We start from the raw sequence: 16563 nt of genomic DNA on the forward strand, positions 1-16563 counted from the left end.
TTTATTTTGTCATAAAGGTGATGTACAGAGAGATTACAGATATGTAAGTAAGGTAGTACATTTCTTTTCAAACAGTTTTTCCCCTTCCCACCTTCATTTTCTCCTGCTCTCCCTCTCTCTGATTCCCCTCCCCTCCAAGTTGTAAAGTTCATTTCCAACACAGTGTCCAGTGAATATCACTGTTATATTGGTTCGCCCTTTGTCCCACTATTTCAGGAAGTAATGTACTCACGACCTTAAGAATGCAGTTGTAACCCCTCCATACATTGCTCTGCTAATAAAATAATAATAATAATAATAAAAGAAAAAAACTTAGAAAAAGATTGGGAAAAGGACAACCCTTCAAAATAAATACCTTTTCTCATAGTAAAAACCTCACACAGGGCACACACAAACCCTGGCCAGTGTTGACAAAGGGATTTTTTTTTGGAGCTGTCTGTGTTCCTGATTATGCACTAACATATGGACTAGACTTCCTATTAATACACATTTGTTTCTCCCCTATACATCCCCCAACCCCCAGCCATGTCCCAATATTTCCCAAGCAAACTTGCTTGTCCCTTTCAGGAGTGAAAGACTCCATGTAAGACTGCTTTAAAAACTATACAATTTAAGGGCCGGGAGTTTGGCCTAGTGGTAGAGTGCTTGCCTAACATGCACAAAGACCCAGGTTCGATTCCTCGGTACCACATACATAGCAAAAAGCCAGAAGTGGTGCTGTGGCTCAAGTGGTAGAGCCCTAGCCTTGAGAAAATCCAGGGACAGTGCTCAGGCCCTGAGCCCAAGCCCAGGACTGGCAAAAAAAAAAAAAAAAAAAAACTATGAAATTTATTATAAATGCAAGGGATCAATATCATGATCCTAATTTCTCACTAAGCTAACAAAAGAGACAAAAATATTTCACAAAATTCACTCCTCTGGGGATCCAGTGCTAACACTTTAGGTGAAAACATCATCAACAATAAAGCACCAACCGTTTTTCATCCAACCAGGTCAAGAACACGGACTTGACTGAAAAAGAAGCCAAACCCAGGGAGCAGGACTCAGTTTTCTTTTTGCTCCCTCCTTTTTTTGGAACTTCTGTGTTTCTTTTAGTCCTTAGATTGGAAGGGTCTTGTTATACCACCACAAACAGTGTATCTGAAAATCCAGAGACCTGGACATAAAATGAAAGAGTTAGCCTCCTCATTTCTCAATTGATACATTATTAGGGGGTCGAGTCACCTCTGAGTTGAGAGCCCAACAACAGATTCTCTCTTCCTGATCTAGCTAAGATTTTACTGGACTCTCCATTTAACCTGGTTTCTGTTCTTGAAAACTGGACACAGTTGTGACAACTCTGCCTCTTCTTGTTGGTTGGGTTTGAATGACCACGTTATGCAGACTTTAAGAAATAACATGGAGGAAGCAAAGACAAGAGTGTGTTCATAAGAAGCATCCCCTCCAACACCAGACTCACCTTAATGCGCTGCAGTCAGTTTAAAGTCAGTAATGTAGGTCTGCCCCAGTTCTTGGGTCAAAAAGACTGGGCAGCCTCCTCTAGAACAACTGCCGATGAACCAATCAGGAAAGGCTACAGACTCAAAGGTGGAGGTTTGACCATTCCGATCGTGGTAGAAAAGAAAAGGCTTCACAGGCTCCTTTTGGTAGTATAGCTCCATTATGTTCCCTGCCTAGAGGATGAAAAGGAGATCCCAGTGAGGAAGATCACTGCTAAAAGTGTTCGACATTCCCTTGCCCACTAATATTCTTGTCCAAGGTCACATGCTCCATTCTCTAAAGCAGTCCTGGAAAGCTCTGGTGGTGGAGACATGTAAGCCTCTGAGAGAAGGTATGGGCCCAAAATCTTCTGAGTTGGCAACACACTGTTTTAACTACTATTTGCTAACCTACAAATGGAGAAACACAGAGAGTATTTACGAAAGAGTTGCCATGGATTTCAACAAAACATAAATCATTTTAGTCTGGTCTGTAGCCATGGCACCATTGAAATTTTGAAAGGGACAATTCTTTATTATCAGGTTCCTGATTCTCTGTTGTGTATTGAAAGATGTTAAATAGCATGTTTGTCCTCTACCAGACAAACACAAGTAGCATAGTAGAGTCTCCTGCTGTGATAACTAAAAGGTTCTAGCAAATTAACACTAGTTGAAAACAATTATTTTATATCTTTCCAACAAATGTAGTGTCTGCCTATACTTGTTTACCAAAGATGTCAAGAGTTTTCCTATAATACCCAGAGGGCTAGTTTAATTATTTCACTATAATCTATAGTATTTTTAATATTGGGAAAATCACAATTGTTGAAAATATTTGTAGTAGATATTTCTTTGTTCACTTATGACTGTGACTGTGTTTTGTCATTTGGATATTTTAGGAAGATGGCCTATGTTAATGAATGCCTGTAATCCCAACTCTAGGAGACTGAAGCAGAAAGATCATAAGTTTGAGGCAAATCTGAGCTATACATTGAATTCAAAGATAGCATGGATTTTACAGTGAAATCCAGCCTAAAAGGGAGACAGAAAGATAGAAAGAGAGTTTGGGAAAAAATAAAAGATGAAAGTCATCCACTCTGAGGCAATTAACTTATAAAAATGTGTGTGTGTGTGTGTGTGTGTGCGCGCGCGCGTGCGCACATGTGTGTTTCCACTGAATAATAATTCTTGAAAGCTGGATTCCAATGGTTCATGACTGTAATCATCTGTAATCTCAGGAGGCTGAGATCTGAGGATTATGGTGTGAAGCCAAGTGAGGAAAGAAAGTTCATGAGACTTCTATCTCCAATTATTGAGCAAAAAAAAAAAAAAAAAACCCCAGAAGTGGAGCTTTGGTAGAGTGTTAGCCTTGAGCATATATATTAAGGGCCACTGCCCAAGTTCTGAGTCCAATCCCCATACTGGCACACACACAAAAAAAAAACCAAACTGTTTTTTCTCCTTGCCAAATTACTTTCATAAAACTGTCTTGTATTCATGAACTACTGTGCTGAATGACAACTCCTTTGTACAACTACCTAAAGAAAATAAAAATCTATTAAAAAAATAAGTAATAAAAAGGTAAGTGATTTAGCAGGCTAGTTTCAAAACACTCATACAACTTTTTCTTGTTCATTCATAGTACATGCAGCCATAAGAGAACCCAAACTAAAGGAGCATAAGAATGATTAGTAAGTTGCCCTTCAAAATATTCTAACGTTGGGGCTGGGAGTTTGGCCTAGTGGTAGAGTGCTTGCCTAGCATGCACGAAGACCTGGGTTTGATTCCTCGGTACCATATACATAGAAAAAAGTCAGAAGTGTTGCTTAGGCTCAAGTGGTAGAATGCTAGTCTTAAGAAAGTCCAAGGACAGTGCTCAGGCCCTAAGCCGACGGCCAGGACTGGCTAAATAAATAAATAAATACATAAAAATATCCTAACGTTGGTGGGGAGTTTGACCTAGTGGTAGAGTGCTTGCCCAGCATGCACGAAGACCCAGGTTTGATTCCTCAGTACCATATGCATAGAAAAAAGCTGGAAGTGGGTCTGTGGGTCAAGCGGTAGAGCTCTAGCCTTGAGAAAGCCCAAGGACAGTGATCAGGCCCTGAGTTCAAGGCCCAGGATGGGCAAAAAAATATCCTAACGTTCATTTCCATCAAGTGAGCACCCTGTAGAATAACCAGGCTCTTCCCCACTAGACACACAATACCAGACCCCTCTCCATTAGCTATGTGATAACCAGATCTTTGCTGTCCATGCTTACCTGCAGTTGCAGCACAGGTTGCTCCCCGTCCTTTGTGCACAATAGGCAACAATTTGGCTCCTTCAGTCCCAAGTACACAGGAATTCCTTTGTCCTGCTTAAGAGTTTCAGGATACTTGCATGGGAGTAAGGTAACAGTGACTGGAAATACAGGGCAGAAAGTGGCTTTCAGGTGATTTTTCCAGACAGAATCTCTGAATCAGACTTCAGGCGGCAGAGATTGGACCCGTCTTCATGAAGGGGACAGTTTGCTATCACTAGCTAGCCCAGACTATTTCTACTAGAAAAGTCATTCTCTTATAGATTAAACAACTAATCTTATCATAGGTTTCATCCATTTGTCTGACTCCTTTTCACATGTATCATCGGCTACCCCTTCTGTCTCAATGGAGTCTTTTATCTTTCCTGTGTTATTCTTATCATCACAGACAGCTCTAAGGCTAGTATTGCCCATATGATGTTCTTCTATTCAGACAGAGCCAGTCAACATGCCTACTATGAAATGAAAGGCTGAGCAAAGAACACACAACAGCACTGGACAAAGTGGTTGCCTGCCTTGAACCTTAGCTACTCACCTGGAACTGTACGCTCTTTCTTCGGGACTGCTATGAGATTATTGTCCTGAAAGATCCACATATAATTACTATCTCCAATGTACATCTGCAAAGGTTTTGGCATAGAGAAAGCTGTAGAGAAAGTAAAAATGCAACTAAGTAAGGACAATATACAAATCAGCCCCCTTTTCCAATATTTTGCTCTCCCACAAGGATCCTTACTTTTATCCATTATGTCAGTGGTGTTTCAGAACTCCCAAACAATGAGGTTGTAGACTGTGTAGACTGACCCCAGAAGAAATAAGAAATAAGTCAGTCCCAAGCTAACACCGTTTAATCCTGGTTCAGATTTAGTTTAGTCTGATTAACCCAACGGGGTTCCCAGTGAGACCCTATACCCCCAGATTTCACAGGGCTCCCTTACCTTCTTGGATCAGCCTCATGTCCAGAGAAACAGGGGTACCTGTGAAGAGCAAGAACTAGAGCCCTAAAAGGATAGAGAGGACAATGGCCCATGCCTTTTATTCATGTTAAGAAGGAAGTAAGTTCTGCTTGATTGAAGCCAGAACTGCCTGTCACCCAGGTCAATTGCTAGTTCCTTGTGTCAGAAGACTCATTGAAGATTTGTATGAATAAATGTCAATTGCAGCTTGGTTGTGACTTACCCAAGCACCCTGAAATAGGAGAAACAATCAGGAAGTACAGTCACAAATAGTGACTGACTGAGAAGGGAAGTATTATTGGCAGTTAGCCAAGGTGGATGACTGGACTCTAATGATGTAAAATGGTACACTAGAATGTTGTCTCTAACAGTGGGAGCCGCTAGCATATACAAGATTGAATGCGGAAGGGACCAGTCTCTTAAGATCTAGGTAAATTTTAATCACTCCTACATAGCCTTTAGTTAGCGCATTCTCTACCAATCTCAGATCAGGAAAACTAATCTGGGAGATGCTTCTCAGAGCCAACATAGTGCCAACATGAATGTTATCAAAAGAGCCTTATCCAGAGCAAGACAACTCCCAGACACCTTGTCCCCCACTGTTAACATAAGTCTTATTATGTTATGAAGCCTGGTTGCCACATCCCTGTTGTGAGGTCTTCCACTATAGAGAACTGAGAGGATGTTTCTGATGCCAACCTTCAGCCCATCTGAGCTTACAGCCTCTGTACCAGACCCAGAGCCTGTGTGTTTCACACCTCCAGGGTTTCTGTCCCAGGGATAGCTACTTCCAGTGGATACTGGTGGAGAAATATCCCAGCCACCAACCATTTCCTTTGGTAGAGTAATGATAAGCCTTATACTCAGGGGGCCCCGAGTGGGCTCACACCTACTAGGGGCCTATATGATAGCAGCATTGTCTCTACTTGATGCTAATGGGGTCTCTGAATGAACTCTCTTTCTGTGAGGTCTACCCAGAGTTCAGTGTTCAAACATTTAGCAACATTCATAAATATGTGCATGCTTAATATCCAAAGTGTGGTCTATGGATTATGTGTTGGAATCATCTGACAGCTTGGCAGAATTGTAGAATCACAAATCCTACCCTTGATTTATAGAATCAAGATCTGAAGCCTAACGGACATTAAAACAGCTCTATCTTCTGTGTTTATAACACATACCCATGTTCAGTAATGTACTCACATGAGCAAAAAGAGAAAGAGGCCAAGGATCAGGGTGAGCCTGGTGCTGGGAAGTGACAAATTCATGACATATACACCTACTTTTCTCCAATGTCTGGCAACTGTGGGGTGGGTTGACATGGCATCAAGCAAACAAAAAAGACCAAAAAAGCCATGGCTGGAAAGCTGTATTCTCTCAAACTGTATTTGCTTTCATGTAATCAAAACCCATTCCATCAAAACCCAAAGAACCCTTCCTATGAGGAAGGAAAGCCATTTAAATATATTTTACATGTGGGTATTTCACATCTAGAAAACTACCAGGCATATCAGGAGGGAGGGAGAGAGGGAAGGACGGAGAGAGGGATGAAGGGAAGGAGGAGAGGGGGAAACTCTCAATCCCCCTTTCCTTGGTCTTTGTATTTTTGTTTCTCCCGTTAAGTCTCCTATCATCATGAAATAAGGTGGCTGAGCCTAAGTAAGGTAACTGAGTCACAGCCATGCCAGCACCTTCCCAGGTGCTGGGGGCTAGGGGCTTCTCAGCCATCCTGGTGCCTCTGGCTGGGGAAGGGAATTCTTCACTCAGTTCTAGAAAGCTGAGTGGTGAAAAAGGGTATTCATTAAATAAAGATGCCTAGCCTCAAGATGAGCTAGGAGGGCTCTGCTTGTGAGAAAACAAAGCCTTCCTTACAAATGGAGATATGGGGTCTGGCTCTTGAACCAGTGGGGGAAGGTTAAAAACCTGTTTCCCCAGGTGAGGTGGTGTCTGCATCCCTGGAGACAGAGGTGGACACTGGCTGGTAGGTTACTAGTCCTGTCAGTCCAGTATCTGGAACTGGGAGCTTTCTGTGACCCTGCCCCCTGCCCTGAGTGTATTTAAGTTTGAACCAGTTTAGGCACCAAGATGGCATTACTACATGTCTCCATGCTCAGGTCCTGTATCAGTTTCCTGGCAGTTCTTTCATCACCATAGCATTCCAATTCAACTCTGATGGAGAGCTGAATTGGCTTGTTGGTATTCTACTTGTTTCTGTCATCTCTTGCCTGTTTCCTGACTGTACTGAGTGTGTTTTCTGGCTGCTGGCCTTTGAGATGTGAGTCTGCCAGCCACTGACCTTTTAATATAGACTCCAAGATTTGAACTGGCAAAGAGTGGCTTCCGTATAGTCTGTAAATTCAACCCTTATTACAGACTTCTCTGGGAAACACCTGACCTGAATGACACACAAGTGAATAAGTGAATGGTGAACATGAAGATGTAAAAGAATGCACACAGTATGGTTTCATTTACATACTGCTTAAAAAAGGCAAAATTCAATACTACTTTAGGTTCATATACATCTGTAGTAAAGCTGACAGAGGTAATGCAGTAATTGCCATCACATTTAGGATGACAGTCACCCCTACAGGAAGTTAGAGAGGGGATAAAAGGAAAGGTGGGCAAATGGGATTTTCAAAGCTTGGTGAGGACTACATATATGGATCTTGAATATATTCTATACCTACTCAAAATTCTTTTGAACCACAGGAAAAGGGTGAGTCTTGAAGAGTTTACTGATTTTTCTAGAATAATAGAACACATAGTAGAGACAGGAGGGTCACAACTCAAGACTAGCCTGGGAAATGTGAGTGTAAGATTCTCTCTGAAAAACAAATTTAAATAACTTGTATTAAAATACTTGTATTTCTCAGCACATAGATAAAGCACTTAAATTCAAGACTCTGAGTTAAATTCCTAATATTTTTTAAATCATAATATTTAAGGTAAGTCAGTCATGAGAAACAGAGAAGCACATTTTGAAAAGTCAAGAGTCTTTATTGAAAAGCCAGTGACTGCAGATGGACTTTTGCTGCAGCCCCTCAAATACACTTAACACTGAGCCATAAAGAGCAGGAGAGGAAAGAAAGAGCAGAAAAATAATACTGCCAAACTAGATCAACCCCAATGGAGAGCTGAAGTGGGATGCCATGGTGACCAGAAACCCAGGAGACAAGAGACACAGGAATATGAGGCATGGTGCAATGGCACATGAGCCGATCTGGGTTTACATAGTGTCAGAGGCAGGGGGCAGGGTCAAAGGGAACTTGTGAGTCTTACAAGTTCAAAGCACAGGACTGACAGGTCCAGTAACCTATCACCCAAGTCTCTTTCACTGCTTCTAGGAATTCAGGCATGTCCATCAACTGGTACTTGACCTTCCTCCACCGTGAAGACAAGATGACATCAATGAAACCTAATTCCCTATCCATCAAGTTGCCAAGAGGGTGCCATTTAAACCTGGTCTCCTTATTTCAATAATAGCTACCATTTACCAACTGTTTACCATGATCTCGTCCTTTGTCAAATGCTTGTAACAACTTCTGAAAAAGCCATTCAGGGAAAAATCAACCAGATAGAAACAACATAGATTTTAAAAAATAATCATAAAAGTACTCCTTTCAACTCAATAGTTGCATACCCAATGCTACAGACATGGGACTAGAAATATAAACACAGCTACATAGACATAAAAACTTATGATTCTATAGACATAACATTTTATTACATAGATTAATATGTATCTATGACATACAAACCCTCAGCCTAATTTGGATTATGTTCTAAAATCTAAGTGCCGGTGATTGTCTACAGTGATTCCCTTCTTGAATACTTGTTTGTTAAACATTGTGGGGGAACCCTTCTGCTTGCTATTTGCCCCTTGCCACGTATGCACTCAGTGATGCAAGCAGTCAGGAGCCAGAGGGGGCCTGGCCCCACCTACCTGGAGCAAGTGGGGCGTGTCTCGGGACACCATTGGCTGACGGTTGTCCCTATTTGATGATGTGGCTGCGACCGCTCATCTGTATTTAGCGAACCCGTTTTGTGGAATAGAGTAGATCTGCACTGAGAGTCTGATCTCCGGATCTGTATTTACAGACCTCCCCCACATCCTGGCGGGTCATGCGCCTGGGCCTTCTCAGGAATGCCCTGGGGTGGGGAGCCCTTCCCTCAGCAATCCTCTCCCTTGGTTACTCCCCAGGTGTCCTTTACCCTCAGTCAGACAGCAACCTGCCCTGGCGGATCTAGGAAAAGCAGGAAGCTCCCGCCTCCTAGAAACTCCGCCGCAGGCCTGGCTCTGGGACCTAGGCCCAGCTCCAGGGCCTGGACGGCGAAGCACCATCTCCCCGCAGTGAATATGCCCATGGGAGCCACCCAACCACGGCTCCCAAGTCTTTCATCAATTCCTAATAATTTGTATGCTATTGAGATAAAGGATTGCCTTTTTTCTATAAGCAGGGGCTTCCTTTACTACCCCTCCTATTACAACCCTTTTCGGAAAAGACGCCCAGGTGAAAAGCAAAGGCCTCCAGAGGTAAGTAGAAGTAGGTCAATCCCCACTGTTTTCTCAAAAGCGCACTGTGGCCTAAAACAGAGTACGGTCAAGGGGCGCCTTGACCCCTTTTAGGGTTCTTGTCAATAACAGGGCATGTCTGAGAGGACGTGTGGTTTCGAGTCCCACTAGCAAGACATGTCTAAGGGTATCTACCCAGCCCAATTTTCTTGTTGTTTTGTTTTCCCTCTTGCTTGAGAATGGCCTCCTCGGTCGGCTACCAGGGAACAGAGATCCCCACTGGGGAGGCACCCCCTGAGTCCAGGGCCTCATGGTCTTTTCTGTCACTTTGATAGTTCAAGGCCAGGCATGCCATCAAAAGTTTGAGGGTTACTTAAAAATCTCTGTTTCTCTGTCTTGTCCATGTTTCATGTTTTTCCTTGTCCATTTTTGTTTTTTGTTTTTTTTTTATTTGCCCATCCTGGGCTTGAGCTCATGGCCTGAGCCCTGTCCTTGGACTTTCTCAAGGCTAAAACTCTACCACTTGAGCCTCAGCACCACTTCCAGCTTTTTTCTATGCATGTGGTACCATGGAATCGAACCCGGGTCTTAGTTTGTGCTAGGCCAAACTCCCGGCCCCCTTGTCCGGTTTTTATCTTTGAAATTGGTACCAGTCCTAAATATGGATCCTTGTATTTGAATCTTTTGAAAATTTCAGAAAATGTACGGTCAATATTAATTTTGCGCACTTTTAGATGTTTGAGTGTGAATGTGTGAATGTGTGTGAGCGAATATGTTCGAGATTATACTTGTGTACAAGTATACAAGTTTATACTTGAAACTAACATACAAAAAATGAGTAGTTGGTTAAATCTAAGTCTGAATGCCAAGCAAAGTCAAATGCCTCAAGGGATTTGTATCATTTTAAAGAGGAAATACTTTAAAATCTACTTTTGTACTGCATAGAGCTGTTTAAATTGTAAACATTATATTCTGCTTAGCAAAAAAGCATCAGGAAACTTGGAATTTATTTCCTTGAGTTTAAATTTGGAGATAAGTATCAGAAATCTAAATGTGAATTTATCAGTTTCAAAAACCTTGCCTATCTGTTTTTTTTAGAAAGGACAGGGCTTCATCCTGCCTCTCTTTTGCAGGCTGACACTGGAAATCTGATGGTAAAGTGAGTGATGTGATTAGTATTTCTTAAACTTGCCCCCTAAAATGTTTTAAATTGGGAAAAAGGGTTTTAATAAGAGTAAAAAGGAAAATTGGGGCTAACAGATTGATTGTTTAATTGCTATTTCAATTGCCCTTGTAAGTTAGTAACAGTTTCCAGCAGGCCCACAGAAAAGAACAGCAGGTCCTTATTCAGATGTAAATTTGGCTCTTACCAAGTTCCAGGTAAGATTATTCTTAGAGAATCATTTGTTTTTTTGTTTTGCACACAGTTTATGTTTATTAATTTGTTTTGAACCTCAAACACTGCACCAAAATATGAGCCATTTATTTTAAGACATCTTTACCATGACTAAGATAGTGTACTGTTCACAATTTCTGACAACTTAAAACTTATTAGTGACATTGCTGTCTAATAATCAAATACTTCATCAGTTGAACATAATTATTAAAAGAACAAAATTTCCCCTTCCCTTTTTTACCTTCAAGCCAAACCAGAAAGATAATTTTCACCTGGGAAAAAAATGGTTGGTTTAACCAGTTTTAAAGTGAACCCAGCATGCTCTAAAACATGGAGAAACATGGCTCCCAGAGTAAAGATGAGGATACTAGAAAAGCTAAACTCCCCGGAAGAAACTGTTCTTACCCACTTGCAAAAAAGAAAGTGCTTATGTTCTTCTTTCTAACCATTTTTTTTTTTTTTGCGAAGGCCTGGCTACGCCAGTGAGGGCAACCACAGTAAGATGTGTCGCCCACAGGTCAGGGCGGACGCCCTTGCCAGTCACTTAGCTCTTCTTGGGTTGTTCTTACAATTTTTAGCAGCTTTTGTTTTAGGACATCACATTATTAGGTTTGATTTCCTTTTCCAGCTGAACACTGCAGATGTGTTGGACAGTGAAGCATGGCACCTATGATGGGGCTGTTAGTATGCTCCAAGTCCACACGTGCACATCGCACAGCCTGAGAGCCACGTGAGCTTCCACAGAACGTGTGTCAACACATGACCGCAAAGGAGACACTAAGGTCAGAGAGAACAAAGAGGGAAAGGGCCTACAAAGCAACTGACAGCATGACATAGAAGAGCCCACCTGCCTGCATTGTCCCTGCAACACCACCCGCCACTGGAGACAGTGTGAGGGTGATGTTCTACTCTCTATTCTGAAGATTTGTGTGCAAACACACTCGAGGGCATCTCTCTTTCACAGAAAGAATGAATGTCATTTGTACCAAATGGCAATGGATTTTCAGCACAAACTTACAACTTCTATAACACTACAGTGATAGTAATCATCTGCTTTCAGCAAGAAGAACTCCTTTAAACAAGGAAAAAGATTTACATTCATTAGCCTAAGCACCCACTGGATCAACCTGCAGCGACAAAGTCTAGGGCTAATGGACACTGGGACGTAAGGACCAGCCACCCTCCACAAGGGCTGGGAGAGCCACTTGCTAAGCTGGTCCTCTGAGAAGGCCATGTGTCCAAAGGGCTGGTCAAGGAAGGGAAACAAACATCATAAACTAAAATGGACTGACGGGTGTATACTAGGATTTTCTGTAGGGAACATTTGCAAGAGGTCCTACTAAGCTCAGGTTAAGCACACAAAGCTCTTCATTCTCTTAAATCAAAAGTGCTGAGAGGATGTGCTGATGGCATCTATGGAGACGGCAGCCACGTGACTGCTCTACTAGAATCTTAACTGGCCAGAACTTCACACACACAACTCCCCTACCTTACAAAAAGAAACTAACTAAACAAATAACACTTGTGAACTATTTATGGGGAAGGGAGCATGTACCAACAGGGTTTGCCCCTAGAACTCCGTTTCTGGGGTTTCAACATTGTCTGCCTTCAACTGTACTATGAAAGTGGCTGAACTCAGGTAGGATGCTCAACTCTCCCATCTGGAAAAACAAGCAACCCTATTTCTTCAATTCTGCATCAGCAGTGTCTTAGGTAAAGCCAACTAAATAAGAAAAGGTCATCCAACTCTAGAACTGAAAACAAAACCATTCTGTGTTGGGTCCTTATCTGCAGCATTCTTTTAGGTCCAGATTCTTTATTTCTTGCCTTCTCCCAAAAGGAGGACTGACCTGGGGCCTTTTCAGGTCCCCAGAAGTCTCCTCTTACACAGTTCTTAGAGAATCATTTGTAAGCATGCCTTACTAATTCCTGTGTTACTGGGCAGGAACTTGTAAGTATAATAGTGGGTAGTTAAAACTTAAGGTTGTCAAAATTATGGGTAGTTTACAATCCTAATTTTGCTCTAAGCCCTAACTGAGCAGATTTTGGGTTGACAGCAGCCACAAATTCAGGAAAGATGCTTGTGAACCTGAGGCTATGTGCCTATCAATCTGTAAAGTAGGCTAAGCTTTTAGGGTCCCTGGCCAAGAATAGAGACAACACCCCTGAGTCAGCTTGAAGAAGTTACAGAAAAAGGATCTTCTCCCAGATTCCACTCCTAGGACTTTAGCTAGCCTACTCTTGGCCATTGGCCCCCTTAAAAACAAATAAAAATGGGGGATACAGGTACCTAAGGCATTAGGCCTCAAGATAAGCTTGATACTTTATTTACATTGAACTTTTAAAATTTCAATTCTAAGGATTTTCCCCTGCTTATAAGCATTGGGGCACCATGCTACCTCACCCAACCCCCCTGCCCCTTGTCTGATGGAGGAACCTGATCACTAACACCTGCAGGAGCCAGCCCCTCTGTTAACAATGGGGCAAGGGTTTGACTCACATGTGCTATTATAACGAGACGTGGACTGGGAACCCTATGAGGTTGGCCCCGGCCCTCACCAGGATGTACAGGTGCAGACCAGAGTATAGAAGGGTTTCCTTTGTGGATGTTGGCCATCTCCCCTCTTAAAATCTCCATTTGGGTCTGCCAACAATACAGGTAAGTTGCCTGAAGAGCTAGGGTGGTAGTCAGTGACAGGTAAGATCCCCAGAGGGGGACAACCTAGGACAGGCACACCCTCAAGTAAGGCAAGCACCTGTTGATGAAATAAATAAGGGGGAGATGTGGAGCATTTCACAAATGGAAACCCACACACCTCCTGGTCTTGGAACCACACCTGGTCGAGATGGCTCCTGCCACCCAATCGGAGGGTGTGGCTATGTTTTATGAAGTAAAATAAGGCCACCTCTGGGATACGCCCTAACCCTTCCACCCTCTCGGATAGCACATGATCCACCTTCTTTGCATAACTGTTAACTCTCAAGTTTCAGGAATAGGCAATCTACAAGTTCCTGCCTCCACCTTTGTGACCTCGCCAGTACGGCCCAGGACATTGACCTATCCAGAAAAACCTCCCTGGACTGCTCTGCCAGACATGGATGCCACGAACTCTCCTCAAAGCTACCTCATCCTATGTCTACCCTGGCATGGGAACCAGAAGAAAGAGGAACTGTGGAGGCCCAGAGTAATGAACTTGACTCCCAAGCAGGGGACTGTGATATGATTATGAACAATTATCTTCCCTCAAAGCATGCTGGGGAGAACATGGGGGCTGTGATTCCCATTTACCCCAATCCCGTTTCTGAAACCCACCTAGCCCTGGTCCTCTTTGGCCCACCAAGCCCTTTTCTGCAGCAGCAGGAGGACCCATGTTTTCCTTAGCTAAGTGGGTTAGGCCCCATATGAGTGTCCATAAATAAAGAAAAAGGGGGAGTTGTGGGGGAACCCTGCTGCTTGATATTTGCCCCTTAGCATGTACACACTCAGTGACGCAAGCAGTCAGGAGCCAGAGGGCGCCTGGCCCCACCCACCTGGGGCAAGTGGGATGTGTCTCAGGACACCATTGGCTGACAGTCATCCCTATTTGATGACGTGGCTGCGAGCACATTTTATGGAATAAAGTAGATCTGCACCGAGAGTCTGATCTCCGGAGTCTGGAGACTCTGTCACCATCTTACCTACCACGTGGACGTCCGAGAAGGACGACAACAAAACATGTCATTTGAAACATGATGTAAAAATCAATGATAATACATTCTTTAATAAAAAAAAAAACAAAACAAAAAAGTAGTCCTTTCAGAAAGCTAGAAAAATATTTGATATGGAGGTTGGAGGAAGATGGTGGAGGTACAGCTAGGTTGTAACTGAGCTCTCATCAAGAAACCAGTTTTACATTCCTGTGAAAAGTCTACAGTTAAGAGAGTCACATCAAGTGAGCTATAATAGTACAGAAATTTTGGCCAGAGAGGAAAAATTTAGGAAGCCTGCTTAAGAAGACAAATTTGAACACATGCTGATTGCAGCCACAGCATCCTCCACCATAGCAGCAGAACCAGAACAAAGGCACCAGAGACAGAGTGTACAGCTCTTCACTCACCTACAGGGCGGACTGGGTGACTAGGAGCAGAAACCTTCTTCCTGATGGGTCCAGATGGACATAGGTGACGGACAACCCGAAAAGCCAAGCGAAAGCGTGAGTACCACACAAAAGACATTCTGACTCCTTCTCACAGAACAGCAATTGGATGGTAGCCCCGCCTATCACCTGAGAAAAATACCATCTCGGATACTGGCAGAGAACCTGTCAGAGCAAATAGCAGATAACTCATGCTGGTTTCCTCACTAAGTAAACACAGCCAGAGGTGGCTCCACTGCTCTACAGCACTGCAGCTTAGCTAGCTGCAGGAATTAAACAAAAAAAACCCTAAAACTAAATAAATAACAACTGGATAGGCCATAAAAGCTATGAGTGGCTCCAGACTGTGCCAAAGTAAATCTCAGGAACTAACCCCTTTGGGAAAACCATTGATTCTAGTCAAGACACAAATGCATCCACATTCACAGCAACTACAAGCTACAGAAAACAGCCATCTCCCTTCTGGGTGACAGACAAAGCAAATTGCCATCCCACTAAATGATGCTAGGAGGAGGGTCACAAAGATCCAAGAGTGTAAGGCAGAATTTTTTTCTGCATCCCCAAACAAACTGGCTGGAGAAACCAACTAAGCCACAGGAAAACTGACCACTGCAGGTAAATCAAAGGCTCCATCAAGAAACTTACACAATCAATTACACAAATCAGTTTAATTCATCACATCAGTAGGAGCAAGGACAAGAACCACATGAAGAATATCAATACCAGATTTCAAACTGTATTACAAAGCTATAGAAATAAATATAGCTTGGTACTGGCATAAGAACAGACCTGAGGACAAAAGGAGTAGAACTGAAGACCCAAAAATTAATCCACAAACCTAGAGCCACCAAATCTTCTGCTGGCAGAATTGGTTAAACCCCTGTAGAAAACTAATGTTAGATCCTTATATGTCACCCTGCACCAGAACAAATTCCAAATAGATCAAAGTCCTTGAGGTAAAAGAAGATACCATGAAAATATTACAAGAAGGAATAGGAGAAACACTAGGTCTCCTTGGCACAGATTGAAACTTTCTTAATAAAGACCAGAAACACAACAAATCAAAGACAGGTTGGACAAATGGGACTGCATTAATCTTCAGCGCTTCTGTATGGCAAAGGATATAGCTAGCAAGATAAATAAAAAGCCCACAGACTGGAAGATCTTCTCTAGCCATCAGACAAGAGTATGTTCTAAGTATCTAAAGTATACTTAGAACTCAAAAAATTAAATGCCCCCAAAACAAACCCTCAAAGAAACAACCAACCCATTAAAAAGACTTAAAGAGAGACTTATCTGAAGAGGAAGTACAAGTGGCTAAGTGATACATGAAGCAATGCTCAACATCTCTGACCATAAAAGAAATGCAAGGGCCAGGAGCATGACCTAGTGGTAGGAGTGCTTGTCTAGCATGCGTAAAGCCCTGCATTCAACTCCTTGGTACTACATATACGGAAAAAGCCAAAAGTAGCAGTGTGGCTCAGGTGGTAGAGTGCCCAAGAGAATGCCCGAGGACAATGCTCAGGCCTTGAGTTCAAGTCCCAGGACTGGAAAAACAAAATGCAAGTCTACCTCACCCCAATTAGAATGGCCATTATTAAGAAATCTAATAACAACAAATTCTGGCAGAGAAGTGGTCAGAAGGGAACACTACTACACTGTTGGTGGAAGTGTAAATTTGTTTTCATATTCTAGAAAACAGTATAGATGTTCCTCAAAAGACAAATAAACATAGAGCTCTCTAATGATCCAGCAATTCCACTTCTGGGCATGTACTCAAAT

At 42.6% G+C, this 16563-nt stretch overlaps 1 protein-coding gene across 1 annotated transcript; it reads right to left on the minus strand.

Moving 5' to 3' along the window:
* Nucleotides 1-734: 734 nt before the first annotated feature.
* Nucleotides 735-14860, minus strand: LOC150060227 (interleukin-36 alpha-like). The gene is made up of 9 exons (XM_090336828.1): nucleotides 14743-14860; nucleotides 13050-13114; nucleotides 11664-11717; nucleotides 4960-4968; nucleotides 4719-4773; nucleotides 4316-4426; nucleotides 3742-3881; nucleotides 1460-1673; nucleotides 735-1156 (listed from the first exon to the last, which is right to left on the minus strand). Exons 1-8 carry the CDS (start codon nucleotides 14858-14860, stop codon nucleotides 1461-1463), a joined length of 765 nt encoding a protein of 254 aa, XP_090192954.1. The 3' UTR covers nucleotides 735-1156; nucleotide 1460.
* Nucleotides 14861-16563: the final 1703 nt, after the last annotated feature.

This window comes from Megascapheus bottae, chromosome 7 (assembly GCF_031878675.1).
Source record: "Megascapheus bottae isolate mThoBot1 chromosome 7, mThoBot2.hap1, whole genome shotgun sequence".
Lineage (NCBI taxonomy): Eukaryota > Metazoa > Chordata > Mammalia > Rodentia > Geomyidae > Megascapheus > Megascapheus bottae.

Bases quoted from the DNA above. Each gene is read 5' to 3' on its own strand.
- LOC150060227 (XM_090336828.1), bottom strand. From the start codon at position 14,860: ATGTCTTTTGTGTGGTACTCACGCTTTCGCTTGGCTTTTCGGGTTGTC. The intron at 4,427-4,718 runs GTAAGGGAGCCC...CTTTCTCTACAG, and splicing joins CATGAGGCTGATCCAAGAAG to CTTTCTCTATGCCAAAACCT. The intron at 1,674-3,741 runs GTAAGCATGGAC...TTCATCCTCTAG, and splicing joins AACCTGTGCTGCAACTGCAG to GCAGGGAACATAATGGAGCT.